General features: G+C 49.7%; 1 protein-coding gene across 1 annotated transcript in view; it reads right to left on the reverse strand.

The window, feature by feature from the left end:
- Positions 1-223: 223 nt before the first annotated feature.
- LOC144166176 (sodium/calcium exchanger regulatory protein 1-like) overlaps positions 224-21,745 on the reverse strand; it is a 38,292-nt gene continuing 16,770 nt past the window's right edge. Inside the window, exons 2-4 of the mRNA XM_077695777.1 lie at positions 21,216-21,388; positions 2,031-2,129; positions 224-789 (exon numbers count right to left, since the gene is read on the reverse strand). Coding sequence (XP_077551903.1) covers positions 739-789; positions 2,031-2,129; positions 21,216-21,388 — 323 coding nt within the window. The 3' untranslated portion in view covers positions 224-738. The remainder of the gene's footprint in view (positions 790-2,030; positions 2,130-21,215; positions 21,389-21,745) is intronic.

Raw genomic sequence — 21,745 nt, forward strand, 5'->3', positions numbered from 1 at the left:
CAGCTTTGTCTACGTTGCAGGTGTGCGCGGGACACACAGACGGACAGTGCCCGCAATGCCAGTCCACTTCAACCTTCCTTCAAGCTTATCTTTTCAATCAGCGAGCACTGTTTACCGACCTTCGATCGACATAAATGAACGGGTGAACAGCATACGTACCACGGCCGCCACAAGCTGAATTCCGCTCACGTCCTGCGAGCGCGGAGAGAGAGGGACTCGTACAAAAAAGGAAGAAAAGTTTATTTGTTCTTTTGAAAATACCACCGTAAAAAAAACATCTCGTCGGGTACAAAGCCACGGCGGGAACACTACTGACTACTTTGTCGGCGACCAATTCCACGCCAATACATTGGAATGCCAAGAACAGCAAGATAATTAAAGTAGATAATCAATTGGGTACTGTTTCCACACTAAATTGCCAACAAGGAATTCGAAAGGGTCATTTTTCAATCCGATACATGGAACCACCTATACACAGGTACAGCAGGGGAGGAAGAAACACGAGGTGGGAAGCGTAATAGTGAAAAAAAGTCTTTGGGCAGAAACTTGATTCGGGCGCGGCCAACTCGGGCTCATTGTCACGGGCGCACACTGACTTCGTTGTGGTCCCTCCGCGCCCAGGGCGCGGTAGGCGGCCGACGCCGGGCAACGACGGTCCGTCCCCGAACGGCGGAGGGCTCGGCCCTCGGCGTCCGGGCGGGCCCCCGATGCGGCGGCGGGAGCGCGTGAGATCCGAACTCACTCCTTCAGGTACTTGCGCACAGCGGTCACGCCTTCCAGGGCGCAGGTCTGGGGGCGAGAAAGCGACGAGGTAATGAGTAAGCGGGACGATAACAAGAAGGAACCCACAATTAATCTAAAACTATATATAAATACCAGCGCATTTCGATTGACAGCGGCAGCTGGCGTTTGAAACACGCCATATAAAGCAGCGGAACGTCGTTAACTAGGTTCCCCAAGCGTGACTTCGAACTCGACAAAACGGCTCATGATGCCGAACTCGCCATGTTGCCAAAAGATGTTTGTGAGTTAGTAGTACAGTTGAACGTCGTTATAACGAAGACTGATAAAGCGAATTATCGGCTATATCGAACTAAACACGAACTTTGGTTGGTCACGTTTCATTTTTATGACACTTATTCTTTTATAAAGAAAGTGAAACTGAAAGCCGCGGCTACTATCGGATACAATGAAGAAATATTTGACCAGTAGGCCGAGAAGCTACCTAGAAAAACTCCTAAACTCCTAGCGTCCGAAACCGCACAAGTAGTAAACGCCCCTCTGTTCGTGGACACTGCAAAACTTCATCTTGCTGAGTGCTGTGAATAGCCGCCATACAAAGATCATATCCTTCCTTGATAAAATAGGAACGCTGGCCTTTTTTGTCAAATGGCCCTTATTATGGTAATTCCCCGTTTCATGTTCTGCATCATGAAGCTAGAAATGCCGCATGGAGAGAGATAAGGGTTACCTTGTTGATACTAGGTTCGAAAATTAGATGGACAAGGCTAAAAATCGGTTTGAACAGATTTTTAGCTCTAGTTCGTTATATCCGATATTCGTTGTAACAGTAAGTTACTGTCCCAATACTGCTTTGTTATAATTATCATTCTGCCTACATAACATAGCATGCCTGTACCCTCAATAATATATTTCCCAGCAGTGTGCACAAATGTGTTTTTGTTGAATTCGAGGTTCGGCCTGACTCTCCGCGCAGCTACGGGCGGGAACTCGACATAAAAGCCCCCTCCTTGACAGCGGCAATCGGGGGACCACTCGGACCATAAGCAGCGTGTTATATCCGCTTAGTGTTTGCAAATAAGGTGCGAGAATGTTGATTTTCGACGCCGCGATGACTAAGTTTCACAGCAGCAAAACTTAGGCGGCAGTCATATGACAGACTTGGTTTGACGACAGCTAATTTGACGATTGCTGGTTTTTTTGGCAGCGGTCGCTATTGATGCAAGCGTCGCGGCGCCTACGAAGTAGACCCGTATGAGCGGAGCGAGCCCGCACGCTCACTCACTCACCACTTCGAGGTGGCCGTCCTTGATCTCGCGGGTGATGGTGACCTCCTTGTCACCAAACTGCTTCTGGACAAGCTTGTTGCCGTCCATGGTCACCAGGGACTGCGGGGAGCAGAGGAAGGAGATAGAAAACGGGGGCAAGGGTAAGTCTCTGTAAAAGAGGGCGCACCGCTTCAACTACTGCTAAGTAGACGGAACGCCGTAACAGCCGCAACTGTCGTCCACTGTTCCCAATATTGAGAAGAGTTATCTAGGGTCATCGGAGAGACTGGGGAAAGGAGTATACTGTCACATCCGATCAAAGACACCATCATGTTGTAAAGGTTGTGCTACCTTTGAAGGGCGTCCGAATTGTATCATTATCATCATACACCCACTGCAAGGAAAAGGCCTCATAGATCTTCAATTGCTGTGCTGTGCTAACTGCGACCAATTTATCCCCGCAAACTTCTTGATATCATCGACCCACCTAACTTTTTGCCGCCCCCTGTCACGCCTGCCTTCTCTAGGGATCCACTCCGCTGCCCTTAATGACCAACGGTTATCTTGCCTTCGCATTACATGCCCTGCCCACGTCCATTTCTTCTTAACTTCTAATATGTCCTGAACACGCGTTTGTTCCCTTACCCACTCCGCTCTCTTCTTGTCCCTTAATGTTACACATATATCCTCCTCCGTTGCAGTGCTCTCCGAGTCGTCCTCAATGTAAGTTGAACCCTCTTAGCGAGCCTCCAAGTTTCTGCCCCGTACCGGTCAGATGCAGCTGTCATACACTTTATTCTTCAGGCACAATGGTAGGCTGCAATTCATTATTATAAAATTTTGTATGTCCTATAAACGTTTATAGGGCATGACAAAAGTTTCTGCGCCATAACGAAATCCAAAGCAAAAATTTGACGTTCAAGTGCGACCGCACTACATCATGAACTTGAGACATAAGGGTGCTTTCACAGCATTTCTGACATAAAACACTTCAGTCTGACTTCAAAGCTGTGGTCGTATTTGACTTCACAGAACGCAAATAAAAAAGAAAAGAAACCAAGGTTACTGAATTCGTCTTTAAGAGATCCACTTGAAGCTTCGACTGAGCTCCATTCATCTGATAAACGCGGTGGGCGCTAAAACACCGAGCGCGAACAATCTGCCCACCTTCAATGAGTATTTTCCGCTACTGGGAGCTGATAAGGTGTAAGAAGCAAGTAATAGGAAGAAGCCATGAAAGACGGTCAATCGCACACTAAGAAGGCACAAGTTCCAGATTAGACGGCGCGACGCGCACTTTTAAACAATGGTCATCACGCCCGATCGCTTCGCCACCGCCCAAGCAATTGTTCTTTTCTCGGCACGTTCTCCTTCTTGGGGGCGTTGCAGGGCGAGCCGGCACCTATCACTCGCGGGAGACACGAGAGACGTGACGAGTGCCGCCTCACAGCAGCACGTGAAGTCCGAAGAGGAAAGGCCACTCAAGTTTCAAGAGCCGCGTGCGCGGACAGATGACATCCGGGTGCTAGCGTTCCCGCCAGACGCGCGAACGTGGCCTGGCGCTGATACGGAGAGTGCACAGATTACCGGGCAGCCACTCGGCCGGGCCTCTTCCCCAACCGCACGCAACGGCGACGGCAAACCGACGTTGTACTGCAACGGCGATGGCATGCGAAGGGAACTAAAAACGAACTTTGGTGGGCGCCGACGCTTATCAGCCGGTGAGGCCAACGGATTAGCTTAGCTATCTTGAGCTCCTGGCAAAGGCTTGTACACCGGGAAGCAGTTCTAAAAGAATGCCTCGGCCACTTGAGTATGCTCACGTGATTTGAAGGCGAAAGATAGGCATTATCAAAGACTTCACTGCTGCACAGTGGTTGCGTCTTCGCTTTTGTTTCGTCGTCTTTTGACGGGAATCACCCAGACTGGCTGCCCCCCCCCCCCCCCCCCCCCGCCAATCAGAGCTCTCCTCGACGTGCACCTGTCCTACTCACGTGCTGTCACGCGCACCTTGAGTGCCGGTAGGAGCTGTAGTTAGCGCACTTTTCCCCTGCTCCTTGAATCCGGGGGCTAAATCCCACCAAAACCAAAGTGTGTACTTATTTTCTCTTTACAGCGGCGGTCATTGTGGAACCATTCACAAGATTGGTACTTGGACCATGGCCCTCTCCCTCCGCTCAGCGCAAAATCTTGTCCGCGCTATTCGAATTCCTCCAGGACATTGGTGTGTCCACGAAATTGTTGTAGTCGTTCCTCCATCTCAAGAGCCTTTGAACTCAATACCCTGAAGAAGGATCATATTTTTTTTTCACTACTACTACTCTCTTTTTCTTCACTACACCTACTACCTTTTTCCCTCTCCTCCTTTCCCCGCAGAGTAGCATGCCGGCGATCTGATGTCGGCAAACCTCTCTGCACTTTCCTCTTTAATAAAGAGTTTCTCTCTCTCTCTCTCACGCTGACGCCGACGGTCACTTTTCGCGTTTTACGTGGCTTTTGCCTTAAAAACAGATAATGCTGGGAATCCAGCCTCCGACACCGTGCACGGCAGCGCAAACGCTAAGACACTGAGCCCATCATTTACGATCATGGATGTTCCTCTACCACTTCATTTAGATCCCATGTCACGGAAAGGTTCTTTAAAAAGAAAAAAAAATGAAGGAAAGTTACTCGAAGGAACATCAGCGAAGATACCACGCGCCTGTTTGTCGACTCCCTCGAGTACACCACAAGGACTTTCGACACGTAATACAAGTTACGAAGCGAGCGGGATCAAGGCGAATTTTCGTGCAACGGGAGCTCTACTTTTCCTTCGGAGAGGTGCGAACTGTCCAGCGTGCTGAATAATACGTTCGCAGTATTCGGGGTCCTTCCTCAAATGCTTCACAGTTTAGAGATAGCCGTACTAGCTTTCCGCTAATAAGGTTTAGTCTAACGCGAGGAAACAGCCCTAAAATGGGGCGAGACTTAATAGACGCAATCACGGCGCTGTCTTTTTCGTGTCGCATTTTTCGCGCCATTTCCTCTCGTTTGAACATGCACCGAGCAGCCAATTGCTCCCTATTCCAAGATTTACCCGTACTCGAAAGCGAGTGGTTTTGCAACGTAAACGGTCTGCTGTATACACACTATGTTTAGGTAACTGCCAATTATTCCGCCCACCGAAAATAATCATTCCTGCCACTGCTGACACGATAGCGGCGTTTCGAAGTCTAGTTTAAACTCTGCGCTGAATCGGAATACAGTTAGGTTTAGCGCATTCCAGTTGGTCATAGTACGAGTGTGTTGGAGCCTCGCGTTCACTATTCGCGCGCACGCACGCACCCGAGCAGAAACGTTAACTTCACCGGCGGAAAATCGTTTAGGCAAAGAGCTGCCAGCACCTCTCCACTTTCGAGGCAAGGGCGTATACAAGGGCATCGCCAGTCCACGCCGAGTCGCCAGCGGGCTGTTAACGGAAAGACGACGGCCAGGACGAACCAACGACGCGGCTGTTACTCGAGCCGCTGTCGACGGCACGCGAAGGTAGCCAACGGAACGGGACAAGGAAAAGGCAAACCGACGCATTACACAGCCACGATGTATACACGGTGGCGGATAAATGTGTACACGCATCAGGAGGAGGAGAAGGAAGAGGAGGACAACGTTATGACGCTGCCGCCAGCATTATACGGGTGACCGAAACCGCTAGAGAGACGCCACATCAGCACCTGGCACGCCACGTTGTTTCCGCCAGAGAATTTGCGCGCCATTGAGGCGGCGTTTAGCTGAAAGGGACAAATGTTTGTTTGCCTTTCGCTCCCCGATTCCTGGTAGCAGGAAAAGGTAAGCGAGGTTTCAGGGGCCGACAGGAGAGAAGTAGTTTTGAAGGTTAAGAGGAAGAATTGAAAGACTAACGTACACTGCACGCACGCTTAGTCGTTCATTCGCCGCACCTGAGAGAGCTATACAGCGTCAAAGCCCTCACACCCCAGGCCATATCTGGCAGTTCACTACGCGTGCATGCGATTAAAGAAAACGTTCACTCTTAAAAAAAGGGTCGGCGCACTTACTAACAGAACACTAATCAGTTACTTGTCCCAGTATTGACTAGGTACTTAGTTGCTTTTACTAACTGGTCATGCATAACCTAGCAAAAAGCTATGCGTAACAATGTGGATCTGCTGAGTGCACAGCGCGACATGGACACATTAATCAACCACATAGCACACGTGGACAATCAACAAATGAATTGAGCAAGAAAGCCAATGGGATACGCGAGGAGAGCGAGTATTACTTAGTTACCTTAGAAATACATCTGCTCTTGCTTTTATAGCTGGCAGCGGAAAGTACCCTGAGAGAGTCGGTGGGCTTGTAAAAATCAAATATTTTAGCGATAATTTTAGAATTATGCCTTTTAATGTGAACATATACAAGTCATCCTGTGGATTTGCAAAAACTTTTAAATTGCGATTTCGTGTGGAAACAGAGCTATACTTATGTTCAAAAATTCATATAATGTTACTTCGGCAATGTTAGTATCAAACCAGCAGAAGTTACTAAGTGTACGGTCTAGACTAGTAACGGTTTTCACACTTAGTGGCACGACCTACGTACCGTTCTGGGGGGTAGTAAACTCCGTAAGAAGTTAGTAAATACAGCCGTTACTGCCCCTTTACGAGCTTTTTTTTGTTAAGAGTGTTCGAGAACCAGAGAACCAGCAAGTGCGTGCGCAATGTTTGTTGGTACAGTTTTCTCCGTCATGTTACCTCTCCATGAGCGCTCGCACACACGCGCACGCCAAGATTGCTGCAGCAGCACTTTGATAAGACCAGTTGAACCAGCAGAAATAAAGCTGCCATTCTCGCGAAAAATTCAGGGTCCAGTTCGACGATTTTTTTCCGCGCCGAAAAATAAAGAAAAGAGCACATAGACCACGAGGAAATCAAGTAAAAGGTGTGGGCACACAATCGCCACACGAAGTAAAAATCTTGGTGCAGTACCATTATTCTAGTGCGAGCCGCTAGACTAGATAGCGGCTGTCTGCAAACCCAATCCATAACGCACAGATTATCTAGTACCACAGCGAAAAATGTGAGAAGCAAAGCGACGCTGCACTCAAAAGCACCACAATTAAAATATTTGTAGCCCTTGTACTGGAAGGCGCAACCTCTTTTGTACTTAGGGGGAAAAGTTGCGTGACAGTCGCTCGTCGCCTGCCGATAATGAAAGCCGTCGCGGGTGAACGGCCGGCAGAAACAGCGTTATCGGAAGACGCCCACCACGCCGACTTCACGAGCACGCGCTCACCAGGGATTGACAAAAGCAACGACCTTCACAGGGTCGAGGGGCCATGCGCTAAAAGTACACCCTACACAGACAAAACAGAGAAGCTTTGTTCCTGGCGGATAACTGGGAGACGCCCACAAGGGGGAGGTTCCGTATTTACGCGATTGTAACGCGTCCTCGAATGTAACCCGCAGCAGAAATCCACACCCGGAACACAACAAAAACAACTTGGCGCAGATTCAACCACGCAGATGTATTATTGCCATTAACCATGCACAGACGCCATGAAGTGACGCCTCGAAATTGCTAAAACCCAGTGTCTAGAGTGCCGACCGACGGCATTTGAATATTTAAGACTAAGCTACCACCGGCCCAAGCCTCGGTCGTTGTAGTGTAGAGGATCCGTCTTAGCTTCTTGGTCCCAAGGACGGTGGTTCGAAACCATTTGCTTTTGTTTAAAATGCAGAGCATTTCAGTAACTCACGATGTCACCCGCGTTGACGTCCGTAGTCCGCACCGTCGTTGTCCCTACTATATAAAAAAAAATACTATCCGGCGCCCGGTTTCGATCCCTCGACCCTGCGGGCGGAACGCAATGTACATGGTGCTCTACCCACTGCGCCACAAAGCCGACACAGAATGGGCTCTACCAACGCGCCTTATATCGTTGACTCATTCAAATTACTGCTGACGAGCGCTCTCTCGTCAGCAGTTGCCACAAGTGCAACAACATTAACGTAACGCAAACTAATTAACGCCGTGCGCCCCCGGAAATGCTCTGCATTTGATCGTGCCCCTCGCGAGGGGGATGTTTCACTGCGTCTTCTCTCAGTCGCGGGACCCGTGGCGCCATCTGGCGGAGGCGTGGCACAACTCGTAGCACTTTGAAAAGATGCGGCGCCAGTTTTTTCATCTTTACCTCCAACAATAATTTTCATGGCTTAGGTTAGTTTGGGTGTTTTAAATGCTTTCTTCTTGTGCGTTAGGTCATTTTATGCTATGTTTAGGTTAGGTGGGCTAGCTTTGCATTATCTAGAGCGATGTAGTGCCACCCACGGCAATTTTGTTAGAAAACGCCGGTGGACGTCGATATAGTGGAGTGCTTATGATACCGTCGGACGGCACTCTAGACACGGCCTTGCTAAAAATGTCCAACTGAGCATAAATCAGCACACGGTTGGCTGATACCGATGGCAATGCGGCTGGCCAACGTTCACTGAGCTGCTTCGTTTCAGTTTCGAGTTGGTGTCGGTTTCGATGTTTTTGAGAGTTGAGTCAGATTGTAATGCGCGCGTGTTTTTGAACGCCTAGTTTCATAAAAAAAAAGGTGCGCGTTAAAATCGTGCAAACACGGCACGGACAGGGCGGTACACATTCGGTGATAACTGATGGCGAGGACGTGCAGAGACCAGGTGGGACCGAAGCGCAAAGTCCGGACTCCGCAGCCCCTCCTGCGCCGTCACATGCATAAGGAACCGTTGCAAGAATCGTCTGAAACGGTACTCCAACGACCCACTCAGATTCCAATTGCGGATACCTCCCACCCCCTTCTCCAAACGGGAGAGATACCTCAAGCAATGAAATGAGCTATTGCGGAAGTACGCGTTCGGACTTCGCACCGAATATTTTCAGTGTCAAAGAAAGACGCGGGGCCAGAAGTGAGCTCTTCGCCGTGTGCTAACAAGCTCGTTAACTCGTAGCTAAGGTGGAAAAAACACGACTTCTATGTGCCCACCGGAGGTCCTGAAAAAAAAAAAAAAGATAAATAAAGTAGGGGGGAAAGAAAGCGTGGTTTCAGCGTTGCCCCAAGGCCGAAACAAACAAACAACGAAAAAAAAAACAAGAACTTCAGCCACCGAACAAAAACCGAGAACCATTCGTGAGTGGAATAGGCCAAGAGCAGACATTGTAGAATGTGCGTCCCTTGAACCTTTTCTATCAGCGTTAAAAAATAACTCTTGATTTACACCCCCTCGTTCGTTCTTTTCCTGGACTATCATGTCGTGCGCGCACGGCGCCGCAACGCCTACTACTTGTCCTGCGCCGGTTTCTAAAATGCTATTTCAAAAGCGAATTATGTGGTCAGTGTGTTATCTTGTCGTTGAAGACAACGACGCATTTGTTCTTGCTTATCTCTTGTGTTGTGCAGTCCTGTTGTGAAATTTTGCTTCTCCCCGGCTTGATTTTGTATGAGGTGCTCTATGGTTCGCTGGCCGTACCCCAGTGATACATGTTCATCTATCTTGTGTCATCTGTATACTGTATCGCTCACTCCTGCCAAGGACCTTGCTTCAAAGGTCGGCAGTATTACCGAAATAAACAAATAAAACGAATTGAGTTTGCACGCCATTTTACGGCGGAGCTGTACGTTCGACGGAATCCCGTGTCCTTGTCATTCACGCACATGGAAAATCAGTAAGCCCGTCTTACCAATCCGCATCTCAATGAAGAGCAGGTGATATTGAAAGGGAAGGATTGCGATTCCTATCGGCGAGACGGGAGGAGGAACTACATTATAGTAAATAGAGGGATGACCACTGCTGCCTTTTTATGATTCGCTCACAGAACTGCTGGGCTTCTTCAAACCGGACACCAGAAAACAAATCCGAACGCACTTAAAGGAGCCATGAAGACAAAATACAAGTTGGGTTTATTAGAAAGACTGCTTAGTCCCGATAACAATGATACCAATATCATCGCAATCTTCGAAAAAATAACGGAGATATTAAAGAAAACGTGTGAAGCAGTCGCGACCCCCTAGTCAATTTCCCGCAACTTTTCTATGACGTCACGGAACCTTGTTTGTGCGATTCGCGGCCACCTAACTGACCTGTCGCGACGACACATGACTGGACGTCTGTAATGGGGCCTCTAGTTCCATTTGACCGCATCACTTGAATGCTAACGGGCAGTTAACGCACTGAAAATTATATTTTATTGTTGGCCCGTATGAAGTCATTCTTGCTCATAACACGTCACTGTGGCGCAAAATTTGAAAGTTTTTAAATACTTCTTGCTTTTTTTTCGTTAAAAAACATCTTTAGTGGCTCTAATGGAGCTGAGTGAGATACTGAATCCTAGTTCTTTCAAACTAAACGAAGTTGTATTTTCTCTTCATGGCTCCTTTAAGCACGTTGTTGTGAATGAGAAATCGTGGTTGTCCAGCTGAACGCCTGAGCCGCCTGGCTTCACCTTAAGTTGTCGAAGGGCTCTGCAATCCTGCCGCCGGAGACGCTTTGCCCTCTGCTTCAACCGCTTTCGAATGTCTTCGATCCGTCTCCTACGCGTTCTGCCGCTGCTCTTTCCTGATGCTATGTGGTGGGAGAGTTCATATATTTCGCTGCTCCCCCCCCCCCCTTCATCAGGAAATACTCGCGGGGACGACCCCCTCTCCCTGCTGTCGAATTCAGTGCACCTACAATCCCTGAAAAAGAAAAAAAGAGCAGGCCACAAGTGCATGGTCAGTACCACACGACGATGGCACTTAATTCGAGACCATCGATGCGCTAAATCGCTATTTATAGGCACTTAAAGAAACCCTGAAACTTCATTTCCAACTCCTGTATCTAATATTCTGGCTACACTGGGGTCTGAATGTCATTTGAACCAAATGTCATTTGACTCAAATGGGGGGCTTCGAATGCCATTCGGAATCCGCCGTGCTCCACTACGATTTCGATGGCATTGGAAAGCTTCACAATCGCTTGCCGTGCTGCGAGGCGCTGCTGCTGTCGAGTTCTGTTTTAGGGGCGAAGCTCCTTAAGTCATGGGTCTGTCCATCCCTTGTGTCTCGTGGTACGTGACCGCCGCATGCTTTCGGAGATGTCGCAAAGTGGGCCGCGTTGCACGCGCAAGAACCGGCTGCAACCGGCAGCGCAAACTCGGCACTGGGAGCTCGAGCTTGTCCGTGTTCGCCAACGGAGGCGCGAGCGCACGTGCACTGCGAGGGGGAGATCACGCAAGAGATCACGCCACGAACGCAGGCAGTCGTTCTCGGAGATCGAACGAGACGCAAGGACCTTTGCTCGTTTCCTCTCGTCTTGTTCGGGCACAAGTTCGCCCTAAATAAAAGATTTCTTTACCGTTGTGTCCCATCCTACGTGACAAATTGTGGTTGAGGTGCGGGGTAGTCCTCGATGGCGCGGGGTCTTTCACCAGGTCTGGGCCTGGAAGCATCGACTCCGAAAATAAAAGTTGATTTGTACAATGTACGCACACAGTCTTACGTCTTTCTGAATGATGTAATGGGCGAACTTTCACGGGAGAGTTACGGTTACCGATGATCTCCCCCTCTCGAGCTTCGCCCCACTTATTCATTCCGTGGATGTGGCGTGATTTTTTTTTTACTGCATATGGGTCAACACGCTCCCCACAAATGGCGAGAACTAATTCCAACATTTTCCATTTTTTTCTGGGAAAGAAAACTTTCCCGGGCAGTTGAAATTGGCACAAATTTGTTTACTCCCACCAGGTTGCATGTCTGATGGTCGGGTGGATATAAGCGTTAACGTCTCCGCGCGCGCGAAGCTACCTGCGCCAATGGAACAGGCCTAGGCTGACGAACCACCACCGCAGCAATGCTTTCTTATCTAGTGCTAAGATATTGAGCGAGCACCTTTACTATCGCATAAGCGTAAAGCGGCGAAGGGCATAAATACGAACGCGTTGTAAAGATTAGCGCAGCGCCCCGGGGAACCATGCGACTGCCGCCTATGGCCGGCGGAACGCGCGCATCTAAATTTAGCGAGGAGCTACTCGGTATCTCGGCATTAAAACGATCGCGAATGAAAGCCCCCATAGAGTTTCTTACTAAGAAATTCGAGGGAAAGCCCCCTCCCGGGAACACCTTTCGTGGTCTTCACGACCACTTGCTCAACTTGCCCGATGCGCCTTCAGATTAGACATGATTCCGCTTTACGTGGTCGTATGCGTGCGCTATCTCTTTTACTCCCCTCGTCGTAAATAGGGTAGTAGAAAACGGTTGTGTCCGTACTTCCTCCCTTCGGGAAGATTTGACTACAATAGAACAGTGGTACTGACGAAGAACACACATGGTGTGGGAAACGGCACGACGCAACGAGAGAAGCAGCAGCTATACGTACAGGCTGTCAAGTCCATGTAATAATCTACTCACCCCCGAAATACGGCAGACGGAACTTCGTTAAACACAGCTGTGGGGCAAGTTGGTTCATTATGATTGAAAAATAGAGCGCCACTTGGACAACGACACAAATGAAGAACGCTTGTCACACTCTCTGGACATGCACACAGAACCCTAACCTTTCCCCCATACCCAATCCTACCCCCACTTCATAGGAAAGAAGGCTGGCCGACTCTAGCGCGGAAGTGCAAAGAACACTCATTGAACGCGCAGAGAAGGCCCTGTCGGCTATCCCGGGAGGTCCGGACTAGGGGATCCTTGCAAAAATAAAGTTTTCTTCTTCTTCTTGTCCCGTCGTTCTTCCTTTGTGTCGTTGTCGAAGTCGCGCTCTATTTTTCAATCATACGGCAGCACGAGTACGCTGCCAGGACCATGCACCTGGGGGAGATTGCGCACAATTCGTTGTCCTGCGTTATCGTATAAGCCGATAACACATGAAATGTTTAAAATCTTCGATGAGTCGTCTTAACTGGAAGATGGAAGCTTTTGCAGTTCTTTCGGCGTTTGTTCGACGAAAAAAAAAAGTTCACGAATAAATCGCTACAACAGGTATTTGTCTGTCTTCTTTGCTGAACAAAACGACCAATTTCGTAAACGGTGCTCCCACATTGCGGAAGGGGTTAGAGAACAACCGCAGCGTGCTAGCATGGTATTCATGAACAGTTCCTTTTTACCAGTGCAGCAACCTTGATGATCATTCTTCTCGCGTCTATCGCTGCACGACCAATGCCCGGTGAGAACACGAAGAAAAAAAAATTAACGCAGGACTGCTTATTGACGTTCATTTGAAACAGTTAGGTAATTTGATCCATCCTTTCAATTCAATCCAATCCAATCCAATCCAATCTTCCTCGTTTTCCTCCTTGGCCCTTCTCCCTCCTTCCTTCCTTTCTCCCTACTCCGCGACGGCTTGAAAACTACGAAAGGCCTGGGAAGTTTCTTATGAACGTCTGAAGTGTTGTTTTTTTTTTGTTTTTTTTTTTAGTTTTAAAGGGGGGGGGGTGACGACGACCAGGGGCGGTATTCCCGTGTTTTGTCCCTTTTGTGTCCCTTTCAAAAATGTCCCTTTTGGGCGAGCCCTGATTGGCTAAAAGCGAATACTCGGATGTGACGCCATGCAAGCACGGCGGAGCTATGAGCCGTGGCTACTCGGAGCAGACGATTCGGAGCAGACGATTTTTCGTCGCCTAATTGTTGGTTCGCTCGCGGAACAATGAACACATAAAAGATACTCTGATACGGTTTCAGTTCTTTAAAATGCGTTTGCAAGAACAGTTACGGTATTTGAATCAAAGGCCACTACTTAACCGGAAGTACGTCACGATGAAAGGGACGCAAAAGGGACGTTTTCAAAAGGGACAGTTACGAGAATACCGCCCCAGGAGGGTTCCGGAGAGCACGTTCCCAGCCCCAGGCCGCCGCCGCAACCAGTCACCGCACCGTCCCGCTCGGGAAAGCTTACGTAAGCCGGGCGATCCGCAGCGAGCGGAGATTGGAGCTCAAAGAGCCGCCCGTGACAGGGCGAAAAGAAACTATGGGGGCCAGCCATTGTGTTTGGCCCCGACGATGGAATGCGCGCTGCCGGCAGCGTTGTTCGGGGGAGGATATATAGACCGGATGACGATGACGACGCCACAATGTACCCAGTGAAGAATGGGGGGAGGCGGCGGCGCGATGACGAAACGGAGCCCGGCGTTGTCGCCTCTCGGGGTGGTTGAAGAAGGGATGGTGGTCGCGCGAGCACAAAGGAGAAAACGGGCTCGGGTACTGCTTCGTTGCTGGTGACGCTGGAAAAAGAGCTCGAGGAGGAGCGGAACCGGCGCAGATTGTTACGAGAGCCCCTCGGTGGCCTCGGTTCGCTCCTTAATCGACTGCCGCTGAAATCGAACAAAACCGGCCGATACAAGGGGAGGTGAACAAAAAATAATAAAAGGATGCCAGATGAGAGGTACACGTACCACCAATTCGCCCCCCATGGGTCTACTCAAAAGGCTTATTCCCTTGATCCACTTTGTTTTGTTGTTGCCTGGTGGAACGCTGCATCGTTCGGCATCGCGAAAGCTGTCGGGACGCTTTCAGAGGGACATTTTCGGAACGCCGAATTTCCCATCGTCACGATTAGTGAACGCCACAACCACGAAGCAATGAGCTCGAAATCAGGAGAGTTGGTACCAGTTGCGCAGACTTGCAATCACGAATGCGATCACGTTCGTTGCCCCATCCGCCATTGTGTTTTAAAAACGAGTCTTTCTTGGGTTATCTAAACGCGATAATTTTGGTCTGCGTCAGTTGATTCAACCACACGGCACCAAGCGTTCTAGCGCGAAGCGATAGAAAACGAGTGGCCCAGTGTTAGTACCGTGACTACAGGAGACGAGGACGACGACAGGAGACGCCGAGAGCTCAAGCCCCCGAGAGCGCAAAGAAATCCTCGGGCATATTTGGGGTAACATTCAAGTAAATAACCGAAAGCACCGGCCTTTTTCTGTGAATACACGTCGGATTTGTTTTTACGATACCAAATAAGGAACAAAAAGCGTTGCAAACCCTGCCCAAGAGGCGAAATTATAATCAAAAGATCCTGCGTCGAGCTGTGTCAAGCCCAACAGACACGAAATGTCCCAACATATAGCGCGCAAGCACGGCGAGCGTTAAGGAGTGGAAAAACTGATCTACGCAAACGTCCATGAAAGGAAGGGAATAGCGCGTTGGGTGAGAGAGGGAGAGGAGAAGAGTTCCGTGGCAAGGGCGGCACAGTATTCCGACGACATGTCCAGAAAAGCAGGCTTATAAGCGGCCACCCCGAACTCCCAGTTAGCCTTGAATGAGCGCATTTCGCCCCTCAGGTTGCCAGGATGCACGACAGACACATAGCCACATGGTGACTGGCGCACGGCGGTGCCAGACGGTCATAACTTCATCGCGGCCGCCACAAGCGGTGACACTCGCGCACAAAGCGACGCGAACTTGCGACACAGCTGCAGCCTGCCACGCACGGCCAGTGATCAGGCGTGTGCAACGACGATTTCCGACCACGGTACCACGCCACCGGATAACGTGCATGGGAGGACGAGCAACGGGGCTGCCGAGGTTCAACAGCTTGGAAAGGAATGAAAGTTTCGCCATTTACTGTTTCGCGCTCGGTGACCGGTAGAGAGTGCGGGTCAGACAAGATACTCAAGAGACCGAGAAGAGAAAAATGCAAGTACGGTTCATTGGAAAGTCTGCCACGTCCGAATACCAACCGTGACAATTTAACGCGAACTTCAAGCCATTAAGCGAGGCGAACGATTCCTCTAGGCACTTAAGTTTGCTTACGCGCTTTGAAGACGAAGGTAATTAAGGCTTCCCTCGCTGGTCTGTCGACTCCTTTACTCCGTAATCGTGTTTGCGTCTCTTCGCGTTTCTTCCTCTTCTGGCGCAAACTGCTTCGACGAGCCGATTGCCCGAACGTCCCGCCAAAGTTTCCTCAGAATCAATTCTCCGTGGCTGGGGTGCACATGTTATACTCTCGTGCCGTTACGCTCCCGTATCACGCAATACGACGTCAGCATGCACTGGGCTCACTTTCGTTCTGCTGCCGGCCACGCCCCCACGTAGTGGTGGTAACGAACACGGTTGAAATTCCCAATTTCCCATGCTATTTCAAATGCCCTTTTTTTTTCAATTACTGTTCCCACATTGTGATTTTTTCTGTACAGAACAAAAACAACGCCCGTTTCTAGTCCATTGAGGCACTTAAAGGGGCCGTGTCTTATGGACTACAATAGAAGTGTCTTATTCGAAAGATATGTTTTATAGTGCCCCCATCAGCGCTTTTCAGGCAGCACACGATGCTTTATTCCCCGAGAAATTAATCAATTTAGGCAAGTTGAAATTTTGATTCTCCCGCCAAATCCTATGTTTCGTGATGTCTGCGACGACGCAACATGAACATATCTTCAAGCAAGCTTTAGCGCGCGAACTTTAGTGCGGACTAAAGTCCGCAGCGGACTCCGGAACGTCCTGTTTACCGTTAGTACTCCTAGATGTAGCCACCATACTGCGCAGGGCTGCTGCCACCCCTCGCTTTGTTTCTGACCTTATTTAGTATATCTGACTTGCTGTTGTTGCGGTTGGAAGTAATCGTTTCGTGAAACATTGGGTATGCTCGATAAACAGGGTCACGCAAGACAATGTCCCTTACGCCAATCTGTCAGTGTCGTGCGAGAGAACCCGAAGCGCCGCACTGCTGTGCAGCTATAACAAGCATAGTTCCCGCAGTACCAACAGCAGTACGCACTGGTACTCCTACGTGTACGTGTACTTTCGTAACTTCCGTTGTTCGCCCCCCCCCCCTACTACTGCTATAAAATGAGTATGCATTACACTTAATCAAAAATATCTCGTTCTGCAAGCTTATAAGCCCTGCCTAGCAACTTGCGTTTCTTTTGCCGGCCTCAGCCAATCGCACGGCCGTGCATAGGCGTCGTAGGTTCTGTTGCAGGAAATGAGCTAGTGGGTCGCACGGCCATTCCCTTTTTTTCCTGATTATATAGCTTATTTGAGCGAAGTTTACGTTGAAAGTGGTGCCAGTGTGATTCTAACGAAGCAATCTTCCGAATGAGCCAAACTTGAGTTTTGTCTGCATGGCCCTTTAATGATCCGGCCTGAAAAAAAGATGAAAAAGGGGCGATTCGCTATCCACTTTCTCGCACTGCCCCCGTGACGTCACGGACTAGTTTGCGAGAGAGACTTAAGGTCGCGATAACCTATGGGAAGTTAATTAAAAGTGAAGCTGGTTCCGACAGTAGGCCGAGGTAATGTTTCAGGCGAGAAATTAACAGCGAATTCGCAGTAGAAGTTACTCTTGTCTCGAACGCGCATGGAATGACGCAAGCAACCGAAGCTCAAATCAAATTCGTAAACCGGGCGCCCAAGCTGCACCGGGGCCATAAAGCGAGCCTAGGTGAGGGCTACGTACCAAGGTTGGATTGCCTACAGGGATACATTTAAACGTCCATTTAAATCTTAAAACGGGGATACTTAAATCTCGTCCGTTTCGTAACCATCTAAGTAACCGCCGTGGCGGCATGCGATCGAAACCGGCTGCTCGATATTACGCCTTGATGATTGATTGAGTGGTTTAACGCGCCGACGCAACGCAGGCGATGAGGCGCGCCGTAGTGGAGGGCTCCGGATTAATTTTGACCACCTGGGGATCTTTAACGTGCGCCGAAATCTCGTACACACGGGCGTTTTTGCTTTTCGCCTCCATCAGAAAAGCGGCCGCCGCGGCAGGGAATCGAACCCGCGACCTCGTGCTCAGCAGCGCCACGCCTTAGCCACTGAGCCACCGCGGCGGGTGATATTACGCCTTGGCCGCTCGTTAAATGCGGAAGGGCCCTTTTCGCGCGTAAGTACGCTACCCGGTGCAAAAGCCAAGCCACACAACATATATCCGCGACCACGAGGGACGTCCTTAGTGAAATGAGTACATTTATTATAAGGTTTAACGCGGCGAAGCTACATATGGGCTCTGAGATGCCCCGTAGTGGAGGGTTCCGGCTTAATTTCGCCCACCTGGTACCATAACAAAGTGCGCCGAAATCTCTACACACGGGCGTTGTCGCTTTTGACCTCCATATGAAAAGCAGTCGCCGCGGCGGGGATGGAACCCGCGTCCATAAAGGAGCCATGAAGACAAAATAGAAGTTGGGTTTATTAGAAAGACTGCTTAGTCCCGATAACAATGATACCAATATCACCGCAATCTTCGAACAAATAACGGAGGTATTAAAGAGAATGTGTGAAGCAGTCGCGACCCCCTAGCCAATTTCACGCAACTTTTCTGTGACGTCATGGAACCTTGTTTGTGCGATTGGCGGCCGCCTAACTCACGTGTCGCGACGACACATGATTGGACGTCTGTAATGGGCCCTCTAGTTCCATTTGACCGCATCACTTGAACGCTAACGTGCAGCTAACGCACTGAAAATTATGTTCTATTGTTGGCCCGTATGACGTCATTCTTGCTCATAACACGTCACTGTGGCGCCAAATTTAAAAGTTTTTAAATACTTCTCGCTTTTCTTTCGTTAACAAAACATCTTTTGTGGCTGTAATGGAGCTGAGTGAGATACTGAATCCTAGTTCTTTCAAATTAAACGAAGTTGTATTTTCTCTTCATGGCTCCTTTAAGCTCAGCAGCACAACGCCTTAGCCGCTGAGCCACGGCGCTGGGCGGACAGATACAATGGAACCAAGCTCAGCGGCATATTAGCTATCATAGCGGTAGTACTTGCGAAAAGAAGCTTCTCCCATTGTCAACACCAGGCTGCTGGCCCCGCATGCGACCGCAGCGCCAGTATGCGTCAAAGCACGAGGGGAGGGGGATAAGGGTCGCAGTGATCCATCTTTTGCTAAACGAGGCAGAAAGCCATATTGCAACACGGAGAGTCACGGCGGGCGGGCATCCATTGCTGAAACTTTCAGAGCTAATGTCGCAGCTGACGAAACTAACGGAGGAAGCACACAGGAAATGGGGATTTCCTTGCCACACTCCCGCCACTTGACGCAACGAGGGAGCAGCCAAAACCGCGCGCTGCCAGTGACCCGGCACTGCACGGTATGAATGCGCGAACGTCATTAAGCGGCTATAAATACGCAGCCTCAAGCGTCTGCTGCGGCCAGGAATAAATAGCGAGTCGGGGGAAAAACCGAGAGGCACCTCGCCCAACCAGCAAGCGTGCGGGAATAGTTTCTAAAGGTTAATTGCCGAAATGTTGGCAAAACACGAGTGCGGAGACGCTTTGATACATTGTTTACCTCGTTGAATGCACTGTCTATTCATCGAAGCGGGCAGCGAGTGAAGCCGATTACAAAAAAAAAGAAAAATGTATCCAAGGCCCAGCCATGGCCATAGCCAAATGGATTATAGATACAAGGAAAGGAGTTTCGCCCCTCTCCCCTGAAGGTCCTGACGGGACTGTCACGATCATCTCCGAAGTTACACGCCCGTTATTTAGAAAGGCAGAGAAAAAAAAACGCCGCTTCCATGATACTGAATAGTTTATGCAAGCGGAATCCTGCAAATGTTTGTCATATCCCCTTCCCGTCGCAGGAAACAATGTTAACGCTTACCTTATAAGCGATTTGCTAAGTACCGCCCGCTTCCCAGACGCTATAAAGGGCCACAACCATTGTAGTATTGCCCCAATTTTTTTTTTTACGCTGTACCAAACAAATTGAGCACTCGATAAAATGAATAGGGAACAAATTTTAAACCAGAAGCTTGGATTTTTTTTTTTTTTACAGATGGGTTAAGTTGGATTTACGAGTAACCCCAAGTCGTTTGTTCGGTTTACGTTATCGTGGCAGCAATACGGGAAAAAATATGATTCAAACAGAAAGATAAGATGAAAGAAACTATTTGTTGTGACAACAACACCGCGAAGAACTAATGAACGATGCGAAGGGATTGCGATAACCGATGCTCCTGAAAAAAAAAATACTACACTCCCTAGTCAAAACGATCGTATTTTTTTTGTTTCTTTGTTTTGTTATTTTTTAGTCATTCATGAACGGCGGTGTCCGGCGTACATTTCAAAAGCAAACGGGACACGTCTCTTCCGGGAATAGCCAGAAATGCACGACGCACTGCACACAGTTCCGCCGCCGACCAATGTTTTGCCGGAGTCCGATTACGACCGCAGCGGGTCGGCCCCGCAGTACACCGGCCGAAAGCGCGCGACGCGACGCGTGAAACAGCTGTGTGCAGCGATCCGCGACACAATCACCCCTAGCAGGGTGGACCGCACATGCGGTACTCTCCGAATTGTGCACTCTACCGACCTAATGACACCCGCGGTCTTTAAAATGACACCCCTGAACGTTCGGACACAAAAACAATAAAGATGGAGAGGGGGATTTTCGCTGCAAAGCACCGGCCGGGTGCTGGAAAAAAAAAATAAAGGTGAGGTAAGCACCGACGAATGAAAAGACTTCCTCGTAAGTTACCTTACACAGTTAACCGATTTAAACTACTAGATACCGGCAGGCCAACTAGGTTCTACGGCGGTTCACCTTATTTTGGGAGTTTACGTTCCATCCTGCACATGCCTCTTCGTCAACTTTAGGCTACGGAATTGTAAATATACGGGGAGAAAGTTACCGATGTCGATACTCTTGGGAATGCTTAACGGAAAAGCGAGCAGGAAGTAAGCGACCCTAACAAGACGACTTCGAACGTCCGAGTAGTAGAGATTGGCGTCTTTAAGCACAACCGTCCGAAAAAAGAACAAGAAAAAAAAATGGCTGCGACTTAGCTCAGCTAACGTTAGGTATGCAAAGAAAAAGCTTGGCTTAGTCTGGTTCAGTCTTGGTTTCGCTTGGTTAAGGCTAGATGCAGCTGTGTTGTCGAGCATGGCTCATAGCCGTTGGGTCCCGTGCAACGCTCACAGAAGGAGGCCCGCATCACTTTCATTCACGGCAAACGCGGCGCAAGACGAGTCACGCAGCCAGAGACTACCCAGCGGGGCATGCGCGGGAGGCGGCGGGGTTGGTCGGCCGCCGATCCACTGAGCGGCCGCAGCGGCTGCAACCTCTAGTTGAGCAGAACGACTGAAAACGGGGCTTTGTGCGCAGCAACGAAACCAGGCCCGGCGAGTCGCGCTTCGAGGGGTGTGTAGCAGGGGGTGTGAATGGGGTCAAAAGGTGAACTTGCGCATCCACGGCGAAACCGCTGGACTGGAGTAGTAAAGCTTTGCTTTAAAAGGCGAGCGCAACGCTGTGTGTACCTTGACGGTGGTGCCGTCCATGCGGTTCTCGTCGAACTCCTTGCCCAGCGTGAACTTGAGCTCGGTGGTCTTGAGCATGGTGTGAGTCTTGATGGACCAGTCGTCGCCCTCCGCCTTGATCTCCACCGTCGGCTTGGACGTCTGGCCGAGCTTGCGCCACGCCAGTCCGACGCCTGCGCGGATGAGCAAAGAGGAAGAATAATAAGCAAGGGGGTATGTACGACGTGATTCGGGGGTTGGGAAGAAAAACGCACACACGGGGGGAATTGTCTGTCGTTAGCAATAGTTGAATTCGGGGATACGAGTGGTGCCGCCAGATGACTAGCAAACTGCTCGCGTGAGCACCGCAGGTACTCGTAGATCGACCAGCGCGTTTATTTCTCATTATGCAAATGCCGCGCACGTGGATGGGATGTGGTAGAAATAGCGGCCGACGGATGCAAATACAAAAGCAGGAGACTTTCGACAAGACAGCGTTTTAGAGTACCGAGATCCGCTGGTGGGATATTGTGCTGCTGCGCCGAGTCAAC

This window comes from Haemaphysalis longicornis, unplaced genomic scaffold (genome assembly GCF_048455015.1).
Source record: "Haemaphysalis longicornis isolate Haplotype H1 unplaced genomic scaffold, Haemaphysalis longicornis Haplotype H1 scaffold_16, whole genome shotgun sequence".
Lineage (NCBI taxonomy): Eukaryota > Metazoa > Arthropoda > Arachnida > Ixodida > Ixodidae > Haemaphysalis > Haemaphysalis longicornis.